The sequence below is a fragment of the Aphis gossypii genome, chromosome 3 (assembly GCF_020184175.1).
Source record: "Aphis gossypii isolate Hap1 chromosome 3, ASM2018417v2, whole genome shotgun sequence".
Classification (NCBI taxonomy): domain Eukaryota; kingdom Metazoa; phylum Arthropoda; class Insecta; order Hemiptera; family Aphididae; genus Aphis; species Aphis gossypii.
Window position 1 is genome coordinate 29,705,917 of NC_065532.1, and position 26,685 is coordinate 29,732,601.

Genomic DNA, 26,685 nt, shown 5'->3' on the forward strand with positions numbered 1-26,685 from the left:
TTATATTTGCATACAGAATATATCGTAAATAACGGTTTAGTATAACCGTATAGAATATATCGAAATGTGTTTATTTTCTTCAATCATTCCTGACGTGCAATAAAACAACGCGGGAGATTTAAACAATATGATATATACAAAAAAAAGTACATAATTACATGTGAAAACAATGACATCAGGTGAATGAAAAAATTCTTGTGAAAAAACAAACGTTGTTATCCCAGTCGATAACACACCGGTGAACAGAAAAGGTTAACGAAAAAACCTTCACCGAAAATGAGTTTACGGGAACGATACATACAAAGCGTTTTATTTTCGTCCTTAACATAATTTTTCTTGCTTTATTTTTTTTTTCTGCTGCCACTTCAGAAAAGGCACGTAATTTGTTTCAGTTTTAAAGGTTTCGCATCGTTTTTAGTTATTTGTACATGTTAACGTATTTTTCTTTAATTCGGCTTACAATATAATTTATATGTGTGAAGAAGGTACACGTAATACAAATTTTAGAAAATATAAATGGAACTATATTTTACACTATATCATTTTATTTTATTAGAAAAATTTTATTGAATTGACTATTTTGGTATAATCTAAGAAGTGTCTGTGGTGAAAGATGTTTCTATACTTAATAATTATTATACAATATTTTATTCGGTATACTACCATAAATATATCATAAAATTAAAAATAAATAAATATATATATAATATATTCATGAATTGTAGTTTTTATATGATCATTTTAATTATTCAATTACAAATGCAAAATACAATTTCAATATCATGGAAATAACATTAAAATCATCAAAACAACGTTGCATTTATTTAAATAATTTATTACGATAGTCACAAGTCGAAAATATTGTTTTAAATAACTAGTTAGGTAGGTATATGATATTTGTATTATTATATTAGTCCTAATGTTGCATGGTAATATATGTATGGATAACGTGCATATAAATTTATATTTATTATATGTCAACTAATTTTCCAAGTATTTAATATTTAACAAATTGTTGATAGGTATTATGTATATCTATATACCTACCTGTAGGTATAGATGATAACTACCAAGTAAATCATTATTTCAAGTAACATAGACATAATAGTACATAAAACATAAATTAATATATTGATATTTATGCAGAATAAATTCAACGAAATTGAGTTCAAACACAACTAGTCAGTATTCGGCGTGAAAAAATTAATTTTTCAAACGATCAATGAGTAAAAAATGCGCATATATCATAATAAGAATATTATATATATATATTGAAAATATTTGAAGTAATTATAACTGGAGTAGTTTTAAAATTAAATTATATTGTGTTTATATAATTGACATTGAAGTATTGATTAATGTAAAAACTACATAAAATGGAACATTAATATAAAAATTATCCCAGGATTCGGTTTTTTAATAATTATCCTTAAGTTTGATGTTTAAAAAATTCAATTTATAATAGATTGAATTATAATATACTGTTTATACATTTTTACATCATAAGTAATAATTAAATATTATATATTTTATATAAAACTTTTGAGTTCATTAACATTTGAAGATAAATAAAATATAATATAATTTAATTGTTTTTTTTTTTGCTGTCCTCAATAATATTAACAGTTATGTTTTTAAAACATAAAAATTAATTGTATGTATAATATTTAAGTATGGAAGTATTTTTTTAAATGTTGTTAGCTTTATTTGTTACATTAGATATTTAAAAATGAAAAACTTTTAATTAAGATATGTATAACCTGTAAAGGTATAGCTTAGCTGAGATGTTTTAGATTATTTCACTTATAATCAAAAAAATAAAAAAGTATGGTGTTTGGTCTTATATCAATTATATTATTACATTACGTATTTATTTTGTGATGTATACGTGGGATTGGTGTATGCACATGATTATATAATAATTTATTAATCGATCACTTTCTATGCGATGATGAAGGATTTCGACAGAGTTATCCGTTTCTGGTCCTCATCTATACCTTGACAAGGAATAATGTTCAAGGGGTAACAATAATTGGTCCTGCCGGAGCAATTATTATTACCGGTATCTATATGAGTATATGTGATAGGGTTTTGTGATTAATGGTCATCGTCTGTGAATCTATATCATGTCTGATTATAGTGGACCCAATAAAATTCTGTTTTTAATTAACCTTTTTACAAGCCTGCAGTAATTTAACTGTTTGTCTCTCATCAATCTGTTTAAATAATCCAAATTTTCCTCTTACCTCGATAGTTATATATTTCTATGTATAAATTATTTTTCAAGTTAATAATTTCATATAGAATAGATTTTTTTTAAATTTTTTTTTCTAATCAACATAATATTACAGTTTATAATTATCAAAAATACAATTTATTGCATACATTAATTCATTATCAAATAAACAATGTTTTAGAGAATACTTCGAAAATATATATTATAAATTAAACGTATTAATAAAAAATATCTTTGATATATTTTCTATAATAGTACTATGTTATACGTGTATTATGTATAATATAATAACTAAGGCTGGGGTTTTAAAGCGTAAAATAAAAAAGCAAAAAAGCACACCATTGTTTTAAAAAAGAAGCATATTTATTTTTAAAAAAACATGTACCTATACTAACATGAACTAGAATAAAACTTTATAAAAAATTAAAAATATTAATTTAAATTAAAAAAAAAAAAAGAATTAACTATAGGTACCTTGTATTTTCCTAGATTTACAATAGTGAATCTGACTGTAATATCTGACAGAATGTTTTTACACATAGAAAATGAAAGCTCAACGTTCACTGAAATGATAAGTGCATACTTCATACAAAGGGTTTGAAATTTCACTAAATCTTAAATTTTGAAACGATCCATATCGATGTTGTAGGCATACTGACCGTATAGGTACTGCAGGCTATATGTATGTCGATAAGCAATATGTTTATTTAATAATAAAGCCGATAACGGAAACAATAATAATGCAATATAAACATTTAGTTCATATTCTGGATTTTTACATTTTTTATTTATTAATGTTTTTTTTTATCTCTATAAGTTAATAAGCATATAAAATCCACATCTGGAATAACCGAAAAAAGCAAAAATCATTTACATAAAATAAAGCCAAAAAAAGTAAAAGTAAATTGGTTTATTTGGAATCAGAATGATGTAAAACGAATTTATGTATAAAAAAATAGATTTCAATCTCATTTATATAAAAAAAAACATATGCTTTCAAATCCGAGCTCTTTTAATAACTAATTATATAATACAATTTAAAAACATATAATTAATTTTAAAATGTATTTTACATCACTATTTATAACCCTAGATTATAAGTATATAAATATATCAATATTATGTTATATAATGGACTTGATTATTATAAAATATGACTTTTTAAATATTTAATTTGTTCCGAATATAAATTGTTACAATTCTAAGCACTAGCACTAAAGCTCAGCTTTGATTAATTGGTTTGTACATAAGAGAAATATATATATATATTATTTAATATACAAACACATGATATACATAATAAAATTAAATAAATCTATTCCTCTTAGCTATAGCTTTTAATGAAGTTGAGAGTTAACTCTTGACAAAATTACGAAGATAATTATATAAGATATAATAAATTAGCCTGAAAATGTATTTAAAATTATAATTTACCAACTACAGAGTTATAATGTTTTTTACAATTAAAATATAAAAACCTAATTGTAAAACAAATTAGCACCATAGTAAATATAGGGTCAGTAAATTATATTATATTTAAAAAAACGGTCTTGTGAACACACGCCCTATCATTATTTTCATCAAATGCTTACTCTATAAGATATTCACTGTTCATTTTCATTCATTTTTCTCATATCTGCTTCAATCGTATATAGAGAAAACTATCTAGCTTCTATTCGCACTCGTCATGTCAGTTATGAGTTTATGACAGTTTTAGTTATTAATAAATCTATTATATACTTATCTTAAACTCCAATTTGATATTACAGACAAATACAGAACTATAAAATGTCTAAAATATAAAATTGTATTTAAATATTTGTATAGGTACTTAAGTTCAAGCAGTAGTTTGAAAGAATGTTTTTAGCAAAAGTAAAAATGTAACCTAACTATTTTTGTAATAATAATTGTATAAAACTTTTGAAAGATTTAATCAAAAATGTAAGTTTTTAACTTTTATCTTTAAAAATAACTGGGCTTAATTGAATTAATATATAGGTATATACTATATATACACATACTAGAGTTCAATGTTGAAAATATAATAATAAATATTTTACATTTAGTCATATTCTATCTGTAGAAAAAAAGTCTGAAAAATTTTTAATTAAACTCAAATTATTTTAACAAGTGCACACATAAGTTTTAATTACTATAAATAAAATTGTGGATTAAGTTAAAAAATAATAATAAGTTATTTTGAAATAAGTTAATTGAAAAAGCCGGAATACAAAAGCTTTATTTTACAATTGTATCACACAAAAAATATCTAAATAACCGGCAAATAAGAAAAAAAACAAATGAAAAAAAAAACACTAAATTTCGGCAGAGAAAGTATTGTGTCAACACTAGGTGGTTTTGACATTGGCGTCTTTAACATTTTGTTTTTTTTTTTTTTTTTATGAAGTATGGACTGGATGAAACTTCTAATCCAGACTTCACGTTTATCTGACAATACGCTGCCGCAAGCATGAGTCCGTTGGGTTAATGAAAAGCTTATCGGCCCAGCACGATAGACAATACACCTGAAATCGTTTTATTCTTTCCGAGAGAACGAAAAAACGGTCCGAATTCATTTTTCACACATACAGTACGAAACACATAAAAACAATTTTGTATTGTAATTTTTGTATTTTCCGTCTAACCGTCATTTTAGACGCTGTCGCCGACTACACAAAAAAAAAAAATAAATAAATAACAGCATGCACCAGATGTGAAAAACGGTCTACCTGTCAAAAGGTTGAGATTTACCCCCCTACAATCCCTCAACGTGCCTCATCATAACCCTCATCACATCCTAATTTTTATCGAACCACTGCTGACGAGCTGGAAATAGACCGTTACAGATAGTTCTCTTGTATTGCTATTCGGACCGTATAAATTTGGCCTTACCTATTATACTATATTTTGTTGGAAAATAATAAGATCTTTAGAGCTTATATTGTATTGTGTGCAAATATTTTGTACATGAATAAACGAGTTTCAGTAAATTCTTATACATTTCTAACCGATGGAAAACTAATTTTATTTGATAAGAACTTTATTCTTTTCTGCAACATTTTTAAAGTTCACACATTCTTTTTCACAGTAAGTTTGAAACCAATATACCAGCATATCAATAATAACATTGATGCTTATCTTGAAGTGTGAACGCTTTCATATAATATATCAAACGTTTCATATGATTTACGTGATAAGAAAATGCAAATTTTTATAATATAATATCTATATCTCATTTACATAATTTAAAACTTTACATAATATTATTCATGAGATTTTATGATGATAATTAATTATTATTATTTTATGGATACAAAAAAAAAAAAATAATTATTTATTTATTTAAATTTAGATTCATATATTTTTACCATTATTCATTAAAAACATTCTTTGTTTGTTATTTAGTTGGATATTTTAACTAGAATGCCTAGTGACTTTTGGGTGGTGAAATATATTTGCTAACTCTTGGTTGATATTTTTAATAACTCAGAAGTATCGTTTTTTTTTTTTTTATGAAGTATGGACTGGATGAAACTTCTAATCCAGACTTCACGTTTATCTGACAATACGCTGCCGCAAGCATGAGTCCGTTGGGTTAATGAAAAGCTTATCGGCCCAGCACGATAGACAATACACCTGAAATCGTTTTATTCTTTCCGAGAGAACGAAAAAACGGTCCGAATTCATTTTTCACACATACAGTACGAAACACATAAAAACAATTTTGTATTGTAATTTTTGTATTTTCCGTCTAACCGTCATTTTAGACGCTGTCGCCGACTACACAAAAAAAAAAAAAAAATAAATAAATAACAGCATGCACCAGATGTGAAAAACGGTCTACCTGTCAAAAGGTTGAGATTTACCCCCCTACAATCCCTCAACGTGCCTCATCATAACCCTCATCACATCCTAATTTTTATCGAACCACTGCTGACGAGCTGGAAATAGACCGTTACAGATAGTTCTCTTGTATTGCTATTCGGACCGTATAAATTTGGCCTTACCTATTATACTATATTTTGTTGGAAAATAATAAGATCTTTAGAGCTTATATTGTATTGTGTGCAAATATTTTGTACATGAATAAACGAGTTTCAGTAAATTCTTATACATTTCTAACCGATGGAAAACTAATTTTATTTGATAAGAACTTTATTCTTTTCTGCAACATTTTTAAAGTTCACACATTCTTTTTCACAGTAAGTTTGAAACCAATATACCAGCATATCAATAATAACATTGATGCTTATCTTGAAGTGTGAACGCTTTCATATAATATATCAAACGTTTCATATGATTTACGTGATAAGAAAATGCAAATTTTTATAATATAATATCTATATCTCATTTACATAATTTAAAACTTTACATAATATTATTCATGAGATTTTATGATGATAATTAATTATTATTATTTTATGGATACAAAAAAAAAAAAAATAATTATTTATTTATTTAAATTTAGATTCATATATTTTTACCATTATTCATTAAAAACATTCTTTGTTTGTTATTTAGTTGGATATTTTAACTAGAATGCCTAGTGACTTTTGGGTGGTGAAATATATTTGCTAACTCTTGGTTGATATTTTTAATAACTCAGAAGTATCGTTTTTTTTTTTTACAATTGATATACCTAAATAACATTTCATACATAGGGGAAAAAGAAATTAAACGTATTATCTAAAAAATCTCATAAGAGGATTTGATACCAACTTATTTTTAAGAAGTTTGATGTAGGCAATTTTATATATTATGCTTCCATGTAAGTCATGTTAATGTATATGCACATTCATGGTTATAAGTAATCGTCTAGGTATGCTTTTGTAGTATCAATGCGATGGCGCGTCATTAATTTTAGTTTTTAATATTTTTCAAACTTTTCTACATTTTTCATATTTATGTTACAGTGAAAAATATTTTTTATTTTTTTTTTAATATTATCCTCATGTTAGTTTTTGTTTAAAATACAATTGTTTAAACTATCATTTATGTATTATTATACAACTATTATGCATTAGCAATACAATATATGCATCTACAAAAGTGTTTTACGGGAAGAAATTAGGGAATTATTGATTCCTCTTTTTTTAGATTTTATTTGTAAGGCTATAGTTATGTTTTTTTTATTTATCAGTAGATAATTAAATGTTGGGATGCGTTTGGTATCGATAATTTTAAGTCATATCTCTCTCTTCAAATAAATCCAATCCTAAATACACCACTGAAACTTTTTTATATAATATGATAAATTATTGCGACTTGATTGAAATTATCACGACGATTTATATGATATATATATATATATATTTGAAACAAATTAAAATTAAGACGTATATGCACACGGTTTTATTAATAATTACCATATACATATTTTATCTACACTATTTTATGATAATATTCAGTAGCGTTTAATTATCTCTTTATCGATTATCCAAACACTAAAAGTATAAGTGTTTAGCCGCACCTAACAGACATAATAATTTAATATATAACAATAAACATCTAAGTACTAAATTCTTCTTTCTCATAATAATATTACTCTCTAGCTATACGGATATATTATAATATGAATTCAATATTTGGAAGACGGAGCACAAGACAGTGCTAAATTAGTACCTAATGGTAGCTAAAATTACTATCCATTAGTCGATCATCATTACCTACTGCATAATGTATTGAATTAGTGAAACACGTTTACATTATTTAAATAGCATATTATATCATACTTATAAAATATCGAAAACGTATACATCATCCACAATATAGATGTACTTAGATAGCCACCAATCTATGAATGCACTTAATTTCATATGCAATTACCAACAAATATAATATAATGAGCAATTGGAGTTTAAAATCTGTAAATGATTTTAACATTATTATTGTTTTTATTTTTAAGTTCTCTGTGTTGTATTAAAATCAAAGATGTGTGAATTAATGATAATAATGATTCTGGTAAAGCAGATACAAGATCATTTAATTAGAATTTAATAAGTAACTTAAACTGATTTGTAATTAGTTTGTAAATTGCATAAATAGTATTGTTTTATGTCTATGTATTATATACATACTAGGTACTTAATCAAGAATCATACAAAAATAAATGGCTAGTATGAGCCTGATAAAAATAACTTTTTAACTTATCTTCAGCTTTATAACTAGTTAATGCCCATTTTTGATAAGTTAAAAAGGCTTATAAGATAACAGTTAAAATTCAAAAATAATAATAACTTTTATAAAACTAATTTATTAATACAATTCTAGTAGTGTTGAATTAATAATTAGCGAGATGGTGAAATTATTGATTTAGTTGGCCATGTAAAAGTGATTCATCAACGCGGAAACATTATTCATTATCGTTAGATTATAAATTGTTTTGGACGTTCGAAGTAAAAGAGGACTGCGTCCATTAATTTTGAAACCTTATCAAAAAAAAAGCTTTGAATCCAATGTGTCAAGTGTGTAATTTTCACCGTATTGCCATTGGCCGGACGTCCGGTCTACTTCCGATGAATTTAAGAGGTAGCTACTTATTAACACAATAATGGTAGTGAAGTCGAGAGTTACTATTAGTTCATGTAGACAACAGTCATATATACTATATATCCTATATACATACGTTATTTTAAAATAATGAACTTTACCTAGAGATATGGACTTAATTACATTATAGAACAAATACTCTCACATATTTTATTTTTATTTTTTTATCATAACGATATTAAATTATAGTATTATTTTCAAAATTTAATTAAAAGAAATAACTTAAAAGCCTTTGCTATATGTTATAGCATATAAATAAAGTATACACAATATTTTAAAAATGTTTAAATAACATAATTTTATACCACCATAATAACTTATTAATTGTATTTAATTATCAACGTTTTAATTCGTTACTTGTAACTTATTTTCGTGATCACTTTTTGATCTATGTGATTTTTAATATGTCAGATTAACACAAGTATTCTACTTAAATTACTCTACTTAAGATGAATGTTTCTTAAAGAGTATTTTTTTTTTTTTTTTTTTTTGAGTTAGGTATATATATTAATATAATATAATTTTATTAAATGTATAATATGAATATATTATCTATTTTTATATTTTATAGTAATTTAAATGGATTAATTAAATTTTTTTCGCAAAGTATGTGCAATATAGTATTGTTTTAGAAGTATTGTGATAATTATTAGCTTTTATAGCTTAGCTATTTAATTTAATTATTTATATATTTATTTAGCTTTTTGATAATATATGCTAATATTTATAATATCAACATAATATCTAAAATTTGTTAATTGCATTTATTTCTAAAATGTATAATATCTTATATTATATAATCCAACAAACCCAAGCAAAATGACAATTAATTAATTTGTGTTAACAAACATCAAATTTTAATGTTCTAAACAATGATATATCTTATATCTTATCTATATGCAAAATGTTGTCCTAGAATCTAATGAAATGTATAATTATTTTAATCGTAAACAAAACTGTTTATCGTAATGATGGGATCAATCCATAATTTAACATAATGTTTGTTACGTGGTTATGAGAAAAAATGATAAGAGTTAAACGCGCATTTAATACAAGTAAATTATTGTTAGTTAAAACGGAAAAATGAACGTATCTAAATATTAAATAACGCCATTAAATTCATTAAAAAAAAAAACAATAACAACACTTAAATACAAAAACTGGTAATTCGTTTTCGCATAGGTACTCTGAAATTTAACCTCGAATCTGTCCCGTACAAACAGTAGATACATTTTAGTTAACTGCGTGGTAGCAGACCTCTATCGAATTTTAATGGTTTTTGTTGGTATTTTATTCCACTGAGTAATTTCGAAGAAAATTAAAAGAGGTAAGAGGAGGGGCAGGATTGAGTAAATGGCGAGAAAAAACTCAACAGCGGCTGGCGATCAGGATATAAATCGATTTCGGCTCCAGATGTGACCTCGACATATTATAAGCGCCGCGGAAAGAAGAAAAAAACACCAATGACCGAGCTTTTAGTTGGTGCCATTGTCTGGTAAGAGAAAACGCTAATGAAGTTTGACTTGATGGATTGATCTATTTCGTACTGTTTGTGGGGTATTCCACCCACAACGCCTTTGCCTTTATTCAGTATAATAATATACAGACTACTTCTATTGTGGTTGTGTCGGTTACCAGAGGAATAAAAATAACATTGTCACGCGGTGGAGACAATTTTTACTCGAAATAAGACTGTTTTAATTTCATTAGAATTTACAAAACTACGTTGCCATTCAACAAAAACAACTTTTGTTTTTCATAGAACGGTTCACCCATATTTTGGTTTGTTTTGTTTTCAATTCATTCGCAATGAGAACGCAATGGCAGTTTTTAAACTTTGTATTTCAGCACAATAAAGTTTGTTACATAAATAAACTATTTCTTCATTGTTCCTTAAAAATGAGAATAACTACGAACCTAGTTGCTCAGTACTGAAATTAAATTTATTTATTTAACTTTTTTCCTTTTGAAAATTGAATTTTTTGATATATATAATAATAACTTATCTAGGTAATAATAATCAATTCACCGAATACATCCTATATCTAAATTAAAACCAAACGATAATGTAAACATTTATTTAAACTTTATGAGAATAACTAGTAATGCGAATTATCTAAGCCTTGTTATTGACTTCCAAAACTTTAATAACAAGTCATTCTATCAATTGATAACATAATATTATGTAGCTAACAAATAAATTTAAATGCTTATCTACTAGACATTTATAATTTATAATAAATAATTTCGTAATAAGTTAATAATAAGTTCCTACATTATTTATTTTATAACTAATAGTTATAATATAATTAAAAAAAAAATTAATGGGAACTTGTATTATTGAATACAACCAGAAAGACTTTTGTACACAAAATGGCTATTTTATATTTTATATTTTAAAAGTAAACAAAACTTTTTTACATGTTGTTTATTACTTTTAGTTTTATGTATATTTTTTAATGAGAGTTAAAATAATTAAAAAATATATTAAATGTAATAGGTATGCCTTATGCATCTAATTACATTTGGTAATAGGTTAAAACCAATGCATATCTACTTCAGTGAATTAACTATTAGAATCTACTATCTACGTAATTATCAAATAACATAGGTAAATATATATCAGAACATAACTAGTGCTATAGAGACATGTCCATTACACTCGATCCATAATTACTGTCACATATCTCAAAACTGATTTTCATTATTATTTCCGCTTCTTACTTCCGTACAAATTAGCGTAGTGGAAAATGTTCCACCGATACGGCGATACGCATAATTAATCAGAAGTGAGTCTTGCAAAAAACATGTACTCGTGTCTCTACTACCGTGTATAAATTATCTTTATACTTCATTTTCTAACTTATCTAACTCTTTAAACAGTTAAAACTACGACTAAAGAAAAAAAATGACATATTCTTGTCAAAATTGATCTTTCAAGATGTAATATTAAATATGATGGTTTATACTTTAATGTGTAAAAAAATAAGTAAAACGAAAATATTATTTTTATTACAAAGAAAAATATGTTCACAACTAATAACAACTATGGTAATTAATTCTGTCACAATAAAATACCACACCACATCTAGTTTGTAGAAAAATAAATGATCTATAGGTAACGTGACCATTCATGATGACAGTATCAATTATTACCTTATTATTTTTATTTTTATATTTTTATAGTATACGATTAATTACTTAAGCAATAGAATATATTTTGAAGAACCATATGCCATATTATATATATATATATATTATATATATATTTAAGATAGTAAATTGTCCAATCGTAATTTCATAATTATTGTTAATATTGGAAATATGCTAAAATATCTACACGCATTTTTTAAAATTAGGTATTGAAAAATAAAAATTATATACTAGTAATTTTCTTTTCGTAGATTCAAATAACTACTTAAATATATAACATAATAAAAGTGTTCTATCATATAATATATGTATAATATATATATATTATATATATGTATAATCATTAATAATATTTAGATTATATTATAATATATTTATTTAATTATACGGTAATTATTATTATATTAGTAAACGTGTAATTATTTGATTTGATTTGGACGATAAAATTACAATAATATTTTATTATTAGTTACATAATATATTAATATCATATTATTATTTTGTATTCATTACCCAATAACCTTTTCTATAATCACAGTATCATATTACAATAAATTATTTTTTATTAAACTCTGAAATTTTAACACGTGTTATCTCCTGTAAATACTAAATTATAATACTTTGATTAAAAATAAATACACAATTTATTGTTATTTTAATTTTGGTATGTATTATACATTTTGTGCAAAAAAAAGATAGCTTTATATAGTCAATATGTCAAAGTAATAGGATGTGCCATAAAAAAAACATCATAATACCAATTTTATTTATACAACATGCATAAGAAATTATTTTTTTTTTTATACATATATTATAATGTTTTTATAACCTTTTATAACTCTTACACTTTGCATATATTAAAACTACTTAATTTTTAAAAAACAGCCCTTTTATCCTATTTTTTTCTGACCTTGTAGATGTATCTGTGTGGGTGATATTGGATGAGAAGCGAGTTTGCATAAATAAATGTTTAAAGGTGGACATTGGCGTGTCTGTTGGTCGTAATTCCATTGGGTTCAGTTAGGTGTAAACATAGGGGTCTCATCACCTGAAGTCCGCCTCCGGTTATCATATTTAAATTTCTCTAACACATTCATAATATTTAAATTTTTGCCAGGCAATAAAACCAGGACGTAGCCGAGTAATTGCTTTTTTACACCTTCCTCCGTCTCCGGTAAACCATGCAACATTGTAAAGCAAATAGTAATTCAAGCGATCCTCGCAATATTTTATGATACCTACTCAAGAATCGAAACTATATGTTACTTTTTTTCTTACTTTTAATCAAAACTTTATAAAATAGTTAGTATTTCATACTATATAGATGTAGTTCATGTCATCAAAATCAAATTGAACTTTTGGTCAATATTATAATTTATTAAATATAACGCAATCGCCGTTTAGATGATATAATTGTGCGCAGCATTTCAATAAAAGATTGTGTAGGCCCTTGTTATAGTAGAGCGAATTCTAAATTCGTTGTCATAGTATCAAAAATATTAATTTTGAAATGCATAATTAATAATATATAAATGTATTATCTAACCTTATTTTATAATTATATCATTTATATCAATACTAATTTAAATTTTATATAAATTAATGGTATTATTAGACAGAGAGCTAATAGTTTTATGTTTAAACGTAAAAAACAAATTTTAAAGAAATATATCTAAAATTTTTGATATTCAATTCAATTAAATTTTTATTCAATTCTGAATTATGCGATGAATTGAAATATTAGTAATAAATTACCTTTAAAATATTACTATAATCAAAAATATTTTATTGTATGTTGCATTGTTGCATTGCTTTATTTGAGTTCATATGAGTATTTATAAGTCATTCTAACAAAATTCTTACATAGCATATTTTAACAGAATGTTGTACTATTTTTTTTTTTCATAATTTAACTGATAAATGAAAATAATATTGAAATCACATTTTTTGTTGTTTATTTACTATGTAGAAGTGTATAACTACTATTCTAATATTTAAAACATATAATTTTATATTTAATGTTTATTAGCATATAAATCTAAATATGCTTATCAACGACACTTAAAACTGTATTAGTACAATATTATTCTATTATTGGATAAATTAATTTCAATAATCTATAGTACTATGCGTTTATTTTCCTGGTCGAGTTGTGTTTATTATTGTTATTAATATAAATATTATTCGTCGTGGTAATATACATCTAATACTTTTATAGTATGTTCTATCTCGGGAAAATATAAAATATTGTTTACAATAACTGTAGGTTTCATTCTATATTTTATAATCTACAATATATTTTCAAAGTTCAAAACTTATTAAACGATTATATCCTAAGAACAGTAATGGATATAAATGTTCAATTTTGACAAGCAGTTCAATTACTATTTATACGTTGAATTAAATTGTTCTTAAATTTAGAGTATAAATTAATACTAGAAAAATAAATAGTTTTATGTTTCACTTCACAATCATACAATATACATTTATATGAGATGGATTTGAATTTACATAAAATACTCACTTTAAATAACATGGGTAGGTACTAACACAATTAAAGCACTTATCAGCCTTGGGTACTGAAATTAACAGTATATAATTATAGTTAAGCTACCAGAATAATAAACATATTTTCTAACCATCGTGTTTTGTTTAGTTGAAAATTGTTAAATCCAAAATTTATAAAAATATTTCATTTGTATAATAATTTCATGATATAGAAGGTAGGTAAATTGATACATAATATTATGTTCTAATAATAATTATAGTATTATATGTTTATATGATAACTATTTTTATTTTTCATCTGCCCCCTCTCAATGATTCATGTTATGCTATAAATAGTTTAAGGTCTATATTAATGTTAAACTATAACAAATCGAAATGCTATCAATTAATTTGTGCCATTCGTATAACTCGGTACTAGAATTTTTATAAAATATCAATATACTATTATCAAGTACTATACATAATTTAATATTCGAATTCAGAAAAACACTACATACAGCTTGTATACAAAAAAATAAAGTGAAACTACCCGAGCAACAAAAATCGTGTAAGTAAAAGTTATAAAAATAAAAATATGTACCTAAGTAAAACATAATTTCATTAGTATTTAAAAAACAAAAAAAAATATATTATTATTGGGCATGTAATAATATAATAGAAATATTTTCATACGTTTATGACACTATCATTATGGATGCATTTAAATAAAATAACGCATTAAAATATATTATTATACTATTGTAAATAATGAAAATGGAAGTTGCCTTTTTATAAGTTTTAATTCAGGAACATAATAATAATTCTCACAGAATTTATTATCAAAATGATATGTCATAATAGTATACATAATATTTATGTATAGATTCCTTTTTATATTTCAGTTACAAAATATACCTATTTAATTTCTATCAAAATTTGTTTTAGAATCAAATGCACATTTATATGACTACTACTGGTCAGTACTTAATATTATTTCTATATTATTTCAAACAACCATAGAATAAAACTAAAATCACTGTGTCACATAAGTGTTATTTATGATTCATTTATCTGACGTAAATCGTATCCAGCATTTCGAGGGAAATGTATAGTTATATCCTCGTCTTCATAAAAAATAAAATACCTATTTGTGAGCCTGGTAGCTCAGTAGTTGGTAGGTTTATCTGATCGTATGGAGAATAATAATTACCAAAATGGCAATGTATCGGACACAGGAGTTTATCTGTTCTTACACAGAACCGTTTTTGGCACCAAATGGCAAGTTACGTTTTCAGCAAGTTTCGTGTAACACAAGTAATTCGATTAATCTTTGGGTTGGTTTCTCCTTTTTTTTTCATCTTACGAACGCACAATTTTGAAGGATCGATTGGCAACATGTTGCACATTGTTCGGATTTTAGGTAATCTCAGTTCAGCTGACTGGATCATTAACTATTCTGGTCATTCGAATATCATTATATAAGTACAAAAGTATATTATATATATATTTATTATTTATGTATGCTAATATATATATATATATAACTTATAAGCGTTTCATGATTTATGAGTTTAGATTCGTTCACAATTTAATAACAATTGTTTTAACTTTTCAAATTACAACTTATACTACTAATTCTTATAACTCAACCTCTACCTAACTTGTGGAAATCTAAGTTCATACAACTACAAAATATATGATAATAATAAGTATAATGAGTAACCATTGTAATGTATAAAACTCATTTGGAATTTTGTAATATATCGCTGTAATATTTGTAATTTTATTATTTTGAAAAAAATAAGTGTGACTTATTATTAAACACTCATAAAAAACTTTTTATTTTAGTTTTCAAATTAATCAATTCATTATATTTTAGATATCTAACAATATTTAGGATAAAAAACAAAAATTATTACATTTTTAATAAATTTAATTATTTTTAGAGAACGTTACCCTCACATACGTGGTAGTCTTTTTTATTTTAACGCAAAACATAATAAATCGTACATTCTAAATAATCAACTTTAATATTCTTTTTATTTATAATATTTCAAACTAAAATAATCAAATTTAAAGTAAAAATATTATCTATTGATGTTTAGTAGTTTATTTTATATTTTAATTAAAAAAAAAAAAATTATGAAAATTACAAAATAGGTATTGTTCGTTTGTTTTTCATAACATGCTTTAAATAAAATATTTAAAAACCTATAAGATTCACTAGTCAATATTATTATTTTAAATTATAAAATCATTCACTGTAATATTAAACATAACAGTGTTAAATTAATATTATTTAGAACCTATAATTTGCTATGCATTTGTAAGACCAAGACAACGCATGGAGTATAGCGTATCTTATAAATATCACAACAAACTGTATAGTCTTTATGCGTATTGCGGCAGCGCTTCTTTGATGCTATACTTATACGAGTATTCTTATGACTTATGAGTAATTAGTAAATAATATTGTATACATTGGATTTTAAACATTCTCGAACTACTAAATAAACCATGCATTTCAGAATAAAAATAAAATTGTTCTATATCAAGATGTTTTTAGTTAGCGTTTAAAGCGTAGAAAGCAAAAATAAAATAATTTCAAAAGTGCGCATTCAACTATAAAATATTTTGATAATTTAAAAATAAGACGTTATTTAAAAATTTAATTTTTTTATTAGACTTTTAGTAATCAGAGTTTAAAATTTAATGTTAATATAAACTATAAATTGTACATATATAATAATATGCAATATACTCAATAAATACAATAAAATTAACTAACTAAAGAAATATAATATAGAATGTTTTGTAAGCAAAAGAAATTCCATAACTAAAATATATGTAGTGTCTTCTACAACCTAAAATTTGTATAATTTGATAAATTGTATTTCTTTTGGTTAAAATAAAATCTTTTAAAAAAAGTGACTTCGTTTAATTGAAATTGTTTATAAAGAATTTACTGTTTAGGGTTAAATCGATAACATGTTTTTTTTATTACAAATATCTTATTTCGTGACCTCTAACTGTATTGGAATTGTTCAAATACTGATCATAAACACACACACACACACACACATATTATATATTATTTACTGTAATAATAGTACATTGTGCTGGCGCTAATTGTATTCCTCGCATTTCGTTTTACGGAACGTAATTATGCATATATTATATTAAATTTGATGTAGTATTGACATATCTAGCCGGTGGTATATGTTGTATTCATCAAAGTCTGATAATTTAATTATGAAGGTCACTGTAATAACAATTAGTTTATTTGAGCAATAATACTATTCATTTATTTGTTAGAGTTTTTTTTTTACGTTGTTTAATATTTAGGTCTATTTAAAGTACCTACTTAGATAGGTACTTCCGTTAAATACTCAATAAAATTCATTTTAATTATTTTAAACTACTGTTTTTACTAATCATATTTTCATATACTTAAATAAATTCGAAACGTTTTACGATATCAAAGAGCACAATTAAATCACTCTAACATAGACATACACACAGAAAAACAAATAAAAATAATAATTACTTTTACACCGCATTTCAATGGTACAATAAGTATGTCTAATAGTCGATATTGCAGTTCGAATGCTTAACATTTTTAACATTTTGTTGATAAAAACTAAAAACTTAGAACTTTTTAAATAAGAATAACAATATTCCACAAAAATGGTTTGAATAATAAACGCACGTGATTCGAATCATCGCATACAAAATACAAAAATGCATTGTGTGTCAATTTATATGCAAATTAAATTTGTTCTCACTTACTTTTCGAGTACCTATTATATATGTGAACCTTATTTATATATTAAGCTAATATTATTGATATTATAATGTGTTTATACTCGTAATAGCTTATTGTACTGTTAAAAAGTATAAGTACTAAGAAAAAAATTATTTGTTCAAATTTAGATTTGATTAGTTCTCAGTAGATAGTATGTTTTATAATATTATGATATACTGCAATCAATACACCGATATGTTATTACCCATTTATTATTACGTTCAACGCTGTGGTTGAAAAAAAATATAGCTAAATATAATATTATACCGATGAGTTAGTAGAAATTAGATTTGTATCTATACGAACTAGTCATTCGTATTTATTTTCATTCATTCGTTTTTATTGAAACTCAATTATGACTTCAATCTAGTATACTATTCGTTCACTGAAATTTCGAGTTTTAACTAACGAACTGTGTCAAACGTTAATTTGTTTTTTTATTTTATTCCACCCGTTTTCATAAGCATAAATAGTAATTAGGTAATTATTTTAGGCGAATTGTCAACTGTTATATTTCAATCTAACTATAAAATAACTAATTAAAATTACTCAAAAATGTATTCAAAGAACTTTTCTACTTACAAAATGATTAAAACGATATCTAAAGATATTATATAAAGTTCTTTCACTTTTGGTAAGATTTTTTTTAATATTCCGGAAAACTTGATAGAGAATATTCTAAGAATGAAGTTTATTAAGTATAACATTATGGGATGTCGCATCAATATGTGGTTCCCTAACTATATATACAATAGTATCATAAGATATAGGTCGTTATTGAAACACTTACGATATTTACTACGTACACATCAAATCATATTTATAAGCCCATATTTATTAGATCAGTGGTTTTCAACCTTTTTTAATTCAAGTGGCTAAAGCTACTATAGAATCAAACACTGCGTCATCCTAACATTAAAACAGAAGAAAAAAACGTTGATAATAACATGAATATTATAAAAATAGTGTAAATAAAATATGATTTTTTTTCGCAAAAATTAATTTTTTTTCTTTTTTCCCGTTAATATCTCTTGTCGCCCTTAAGCCGAGTCCATGTCATCCCGGTTGAGAACCACTGCAGTAGTATAAGACCTTTGACAAAATAATTGACACGTAATCATTATGTGTACGCCATATACACATACATATTATAATATATTTTGCCACATAAAAAATGACTCGAGTTACAAAGCCGCAGTCTCTATATTTCAATCAAGCCAAAGAGCATAAAAATTATTCACCTCCCCCCCAAAATATGCTTACATTTGGTCGCGGTTGAATTAACGTTTTGGTTTCGTCTTTGTTTCAGACGGGCTACGACGAATTTTGATCCGGCGGCCGGTCAACAAGACCGCGACGAGTATCATATGGCCCTGCTCGGAGCACTTGCGGCCACCGGCAGTAGACGCCAGGGCTGCGTGCTGCGGGCGGCGGCCGACGCGATAACGTTCTACTGCGGCGGCGACGTGGTCAGTGTCGGCGGCAGCAGTGGCGGCGGTGGCAGCGGTGGCAGTGGCGGCGACGGTGCAGCCGCCGAATACGACGGGGCCGCGGCCGCGTCCGGCCGGTCGTCCGCCGCCGGCGATCGCGGACTCGGCGACTACTTCCGGCGGCCCGTCCGGTCGGTGGCCATCGGCGACGGCGGTTCCGGGGCCGGCGGCTACTACTACGGCACCGAAAACGGTTCGTCGGCGGCCGCCGTGCTGGCCAACGCGACGGCCGGCGTGGAACCGTTCCTGAACGGTTCGTACAATCACACGCTCGGCGCCGAGGTAGAGGACCTCACCAATTACATATTCGTCATCACCATCGGCATAATATTGGGCGCGATGATACTGACGACCATTTGTGGTGAGTCGAACGGCATAGCATACATAGTCAGCGTTGACTTTTTTTGGTCACTAAAAAATATATATACTTCACCTTTGACTTCCGTAAAACATTTTTTATTATTATTATTGAATAACTATAATTTTTTAGAAACATAAATGGGGCGCGGTGCCCTAAAAATAAATTCTAATACCTAGCCGTCGTAATATATTATAATAATATGCGTGCACACATGCGCATGACGTGTTGCACATAATAATGGAAAATACATTATATAAATTGTGGTTTTTCTCGATTTTCCGTCAATAACTCAAAACGTTATAGTTGTTCCGAACAATAATGCAAACGAAATTTACGTATTAAAGAATTATTATTCATAGATTGGATTTTCATACGCTGTGCTTTGCATCTAAAAACATTAAAATTGTGCGCATAATATTTCTCCAGATAAAAATATAAAACGTCATTACACGTGGTAAAAAAAAAAAAAAATCAACGTTTTTATTTTATTACATGCAAACATAGTACTGTACCACCCCGAGTGGTGTTGGTTATATTATACGCACACGTCGGGTTGTTATGAACTCAAATAGTATTATATACGAGTCGTGTACAACGTTCTCTAGAAATAAATTGTACTAGACAAATGGACGGGAGCAATATTATACGGGTTATTTTTGGTACGTAATAATGGTATTATAAAGATGGACTTAAAATGAACGTTAGGTAAGTGGGTACTTCGAAACCGAGTTTCACTCATAAATTCTAATGGTTTTGAGAATTGAATTTCTGGAACGTGCGTATAAGGCAGACAACAATAAGTATGAATATTTTAATTCTTGTGATAAACTTAATTTAACTATTCAAACCTTGTATTTATACGTTTTAAATAATAACATCATACATTGCATACTGCAGTAATACATGTTAAGCGAAGTAATAATTTCCATTTATATTATTTTCATGGCTGCTGAATTACCATTTTACAATCATTACAATTTGTGTACGAGTAGGCGCATGAATATTTATACAACTTCCATATTAAATGTCTTAAATTTCAAAAATTCGATTTCATGATAATCGTTTTAAAACAACACACCAGTGGTCGCGGTAGTATCAGGCCAGCTCATGGACAACAATGGCGCCCGCAAAACCATTTTATTTTTCATCATTAATATTTTTTTACCGTATTAAAACCAATTATTATCGATCTAGGTAACGATTACCCGTCATCGCTTCCCGCGTATTATTCTTTTGTTGAGAGAAAGCATTGTTTTGTTTTTCATAGTACCTACATCGGATAAATCGATTCCGTCGTAATTATTTCGTCCAGGTTGCAGGTACCGCCTGTATTTCAACAAAACATTCATTAGAATATTAAAACTCAGTTATTTGTTTATTTTTATAATAGGCAATTTTTAATTCTACCTTTTTTGTTACGTTACAACTATAATACCCGTTTTTCAACACTTACACGCCGATTACGTCAATCAAATAATTGAACTTAAAAATTTAAAAATTATGTATGAGCTTTGCATTTTTATTTTGAATTTGTACAGTTTCCAGTTTTTTTATTTTTTTTATAAACAAAAACTACTACTAAAATTGTACCATAAATGCAGTGGTACGCACTGATGTGCTTTCATATTTTTAATGTTTTTTTTTTATGACATTTCAACTCACATAAACGTATATTTATTTTTAGTTACCTGATTTTAAAACCACGCACACAAAGTAAAAAAAAAACACTAGACTAACGGCATAAACCGTTTATGTAATGAAATAAACGGCGTTGCAAACGTTCTGAAGCGTAATGGTTACTAGCATAGGCAATGACAAAAGAAGATCTGAAGGAATAAAAATAACGTAAAAACGTTACCATTCATAAGTTATTTGAAAATTGCTTCCTAAAAAAATTCAATATGAACTACGTTTAAATGATCATAAAAATACAAATGGTCAAAAAAAAAATATAAAAAAATTCTTGTGTAACTTGATTTTGGTAAATAATACAATTATTAGGTAGTTAATAGATTTAAATATAAAATACTTACGCAAACAATATAAAATATATGTTGGATATATGTCGGAAATAATTACTGATAAACTAATGAGGAATAACTAAACCTTTAGTAAGGAAGTAATAATCATAAGCATTTAAATCGTTGTATAAAATACATAAATCAAAATATTCATATACTGCCGAATAAAGCTATTATTTTATATTTATTTGTGTTAGTACGTTAAGACTTTTAAAATCTATGTTTTTTTTTATTACACACTCACACACACAAAATAAAAAAACAAACTACATAGTTTTAAAGTAATACATAACTATACATTTCAATAACATTCAATAACCAACGACTTCCGAGAAGATAAATAAATTTAACTAAGTCAGAGGTATTTCCGCTAAATAAAAAAACTTTTTGTATTGTCAATTGTGAATTTTCCTCTACAACAACTACCCAAGTTTTTAAAGAAGGTATAAATAAAAGTTTAATTTAAAATAAAATAAAAATTGATTGTAATGATTATAATTTCTCAAATATTTGCGTCTCAAAATATTAAATTAGAAGATATTTCTTGATTATTTTTAACAGACTAATATATTTTGTATCCAAACATATCGCAAAATATTTGGATATCGGCATCCTAAAAATGTCAACAAATATTCGTTAAAATTGATGGAAAAATTTAAATGTACATAATATCGAAATCATTAAAAATGTTTATTTCATCCTTTATTTTAAATATTTAAAATACTTAAAACATAGTATTAAGATAACAATTTTATTACAAAATATATTTTGTTCTCTTTTTTTCTGTGCTAATATCATCGCATCTATTTCCTTAAGAAATTTGCTGATAATATATGATTTTTCAATTACATAAATTATATAAACGATATTATTACAAACATTGTTTATAAACATAAATACATATAGGTACAGAATATACATCGTTATACATATATAAGGAAATATTATAAACGTAGTATTTATACAAAATTGTATAATATGTATTACATTTTTAATAAATAAAAAGATAAAAGAATATAAAGTGTAATGGTTGTATTATATAAGATCATAGCGGTATGTTAGCACGGGTTTTGTTGTTTACTACTGACAAAATGAAACACAGAAGATGATATTTCAGAAAATAAGAGACTTTCATATTTTGCTGTTCTCAGTGCGGTTTATCTAAAATGCGGCATTTAACAACACAATGACCGTTTTGGATATACCAACTATGTAGTTAAATATGCTTTCGCCATTTCACGTATAAATATTATAATAATTATACAATCTCATGAGATCCTTTTCGTATTATATTTATAATGTGTCCATGGTTACTTTAACAACACGCATGTACTTTTTAATTTTTACTTACAGAAGTAAGTGTACCTATTGTTTATAATGACTATAAATTATTATAGTACTATATGAATTATCAATCAACAACAATAGAGTAACCTAGATTTTAATCCACAGAGAAATGAGTTTATGTTAAGTTAACTTATATTTACTAAAAATAATAACGATATTTTAATGTGATATTGTTTTTAGGCATAATAGGTACTATTTAATATATTATATTATTAATTCGAACAAAAATATTCTTTTGAAAACTTATGAAAAATAGCAATCATCTATGTATTCATATGTATTCATATGTATATCTATGTATCATTGCAATTATTACTAAGCTGGCGCGATTTTTATACCGTTTTAATAATATAATAATATTGACTGTTAGATGTCCTTTTTCTGTTAATATATTAGATTTATTTTGAACCTTTATAACATTAATGACAAACGTTCTATGTAATTAATTAGACTATTTTGAGTCAATAATAAAAAGTATATAATTTTTCTTTATATAGATCAATTTGCCTATTTGATAAATTTAATCTAAGTAAGTTTTAATACGTATAACGTTTGAAGAAAATTTAATATAAAATATTCAAATTTTATACCTACTTAAATCATTTATAACTTAAGTTGATAAAAAAATTTAATTATAGGAGAAATTGCAAAAATAATCAAAATACAAAAATTAATTAAGAAATTAATATAATGGATTATAATACTTCTATAAATTAAAGACTCACGATGAGTATATTATCGTAAATCTCTTAAGTTCATCGCCTTTAGTATTTAATATATTTAAATATGAGGTAGGTAGGAACGTTTACTCTCACAAATAAAGCAAATATTTATTTTTCTTAAGAAAAATGTATGAAAATGAAAAAATTAATTTAATGAAATAAAATAGTTATAAGCTAATAACTTGTAATTTAACCTTTTAAATTTATATTTATAGCTTTTAAATAGTTCTGTTCAATGTCTAAACATTTTGGATGAGCTACTTGGGTATGCCGTTAAATGTTTATACAACATTTTAAATGGTTTAATGTTTTATAATTTTTTCTTGGCATTACAGCGTAATACATATATATATTTTCTTCGTTTTGTATCAATTTGTGAAAGATAATTTGTATGTTAAACAATTGATTTAAAAAAAAAAAAAATGTTGAATTCACGCAAAGAAGGCAATAGCTAAATAAAACGGAAATAATATAAACGTTAAGATTAACCAGATGCAAAAAGTAGTATAGACAATAAAAGAGCTTATGGATAAAAATAAACGTTGAGAATGCGATTCTCATTCGATTTAAAAACAAAATGTAAACATTATGTAAAATAAATGTTATTTTTTAGAGACTCGACAATGCAAAATTACATTATTATACAATTTATTACTGTCAAAGGATGTTTATATGGGGGGGAATAAGTACAAATCACATCCGATTGAAATATATAAGTACGTATAAATTTATGCCCAAGTCACTGTGTGCAAAAATGTCTACGCACGGTAAAATATATCATTGTAATTTGTGTGCTTATAGGTATATTATCAAAAATCTGAAGCTTATGGGATTGTCGGATTACTTATTATCATAATAGTTCATTGATCGAGCATTAGATCGTTCTATATGTCTACCACTTTATACTACTTATTAGCAGCTAGCTTAAATAGTGCCTATTATATAATATTAGTGTCGTTAAACGAGATAAATTTGTCGATAAAAATCTAATGTTTCGAGTAATCGGTATTTATTTTTCACAAAAAAAAAACGATACATAGACATTTATATTTATTATTACTTTTTCTGTTAACAATAAAATCAAGACATCAATTGTAATGAACAAATAAATACAATTTTTTTTTTTTTTTGTGATTTTAAGAGTGTATTTGTTTTCACTCAATAATTTGTAACATTGCCAAAATCTTTAATTGAATTTGGATGCTCCCTTCCCAATATAACAATGCATTGACTAATATTTAAATTAATTATTCACTCGTTTCACAATCGAATAATTATTTGTTTTTCTCTAGAGTTTAATTTAAATGTATGTGATAGAAACGATCCTTTTTATTTCGTTTCTGAATGTTTTTATTTTTAAATAAAATCAATATTTTGCAAACAAATTTAACATAAGCTAATATACAAATTAAAATATATTTAAATTTTGAACAATTTTCGAAGTATAAATCTACTGAAACAACTGGCAATATATTTTATGTTTATAGAAATATAATATTATTATACAACTTACTATCTTTATATTAGGCTTATAAACAGGTAATATATATACAACCACGAAGATAATTTTGATTTCCAAGAATAATCCTTTGCCATTATGTTTGTTATTAAAAAATAATAATAATAATTATTATTATTATTATTATTATTTTGTTTTAACATAAAGGTTTAAAAACGGTAAAATACGAGATATAATTCATAAACGCAATGCAATAAATTATTTATAATATTATATCTATTGTTAAACATCATAAAATTCCAAAACTACCAGCATTGTTCTTTATATCTTGTATGTTAAATAAATTAAAATTACACAGTTATAATATTTGCAGGTAACGCGTTGGTGATAGCAGCAATTTTGTTGGAGAGGAATTTACAAAACGTGGCCAACTACCTCATTGTCTCGCTAGCGGTCGCCGATTTAATGGTAGCATGTTTAGTCATGCCCTTAGGAGCTGTTTATGAGGTATGTGCTGCATGATTCACAAATTTAATTTATTGTTGATTTGAATAATTTTTAAATTCGAATAGAATTTTAACATTTATTTTACTATTCAGTAAGACTAGTAGGAGTATTTGATTACACAATTAAATTTAATCGCAATTCACGAAAGCTTACTATTTTACGGAAGCTTTCCAATTATTGCGCCTTTTCATAAACCAATAAAATTGCGCTCGGTTATTTTCGAGGCTGATAGACCAATTATTATTTTCAGTAATGTTCATGGTTAATAGTCCAAATAATCTAGATAATAGCCATTGGTTATTTCAATTTAAAAAAAGTTTTTTTATATATATTAAGAGTACATTTAGTTATTTGAATTAAATTTAAAAAAAGAAAACATACAATAACATTTAGGCGTTATAAATATAAAAAACATTAATGCTAATTATATGATAGCATGTGTCTAAAATATCATCATTGTACTAGGTACTTTACATTATTAAGTTTTAAAAAGTACAATAAATAGTTTATGGGAATCAGATAGATAGATAAATATATAATTATACTAT

At 25.5% G+C, this 26,685-nt stretch overlaps 1 protein-coding gene across 2 annotated transcripts in view; it reads left to right on the plus strand.

Annotated features, from left to right (window-relative positions):
• The window catches only part of LOC114118952 (5-hydroxytryptamine receptor 2A), a 127,751-nt gene extending 101,382 nt beyond the window's left edge, over positions 1-26,369 (plus strand). Inside the window, exons 1-3 of one of the 2 annotated variants that reach the window (XM_050203572.1) lie at positions 14,829-14,993; positions 19,540-20,081; positions 26,004-26,369. In XM_050203572.1, the coding sequence (XP_050059529.1) occupies positions 19,598-20,081; positions 26,004-26,152 (633 nt within the window). In that variant the 5' untranslated portion in view covers positions 14,829-14,993; positions 19,540-19,597 and the 3' untranslated portion in view covers positions 26,153-26,369. Of the gene's footprint in view, positions 1-14,828; positions 14,994-19,539; positions 20,082-26,003 lie in introns of those variants that run through there. The other variant, XM_050203571.1, reaches the window with a different exon arrangement.
• Positions 26,370-26,685: the final 316 nt, after the last annotated feature.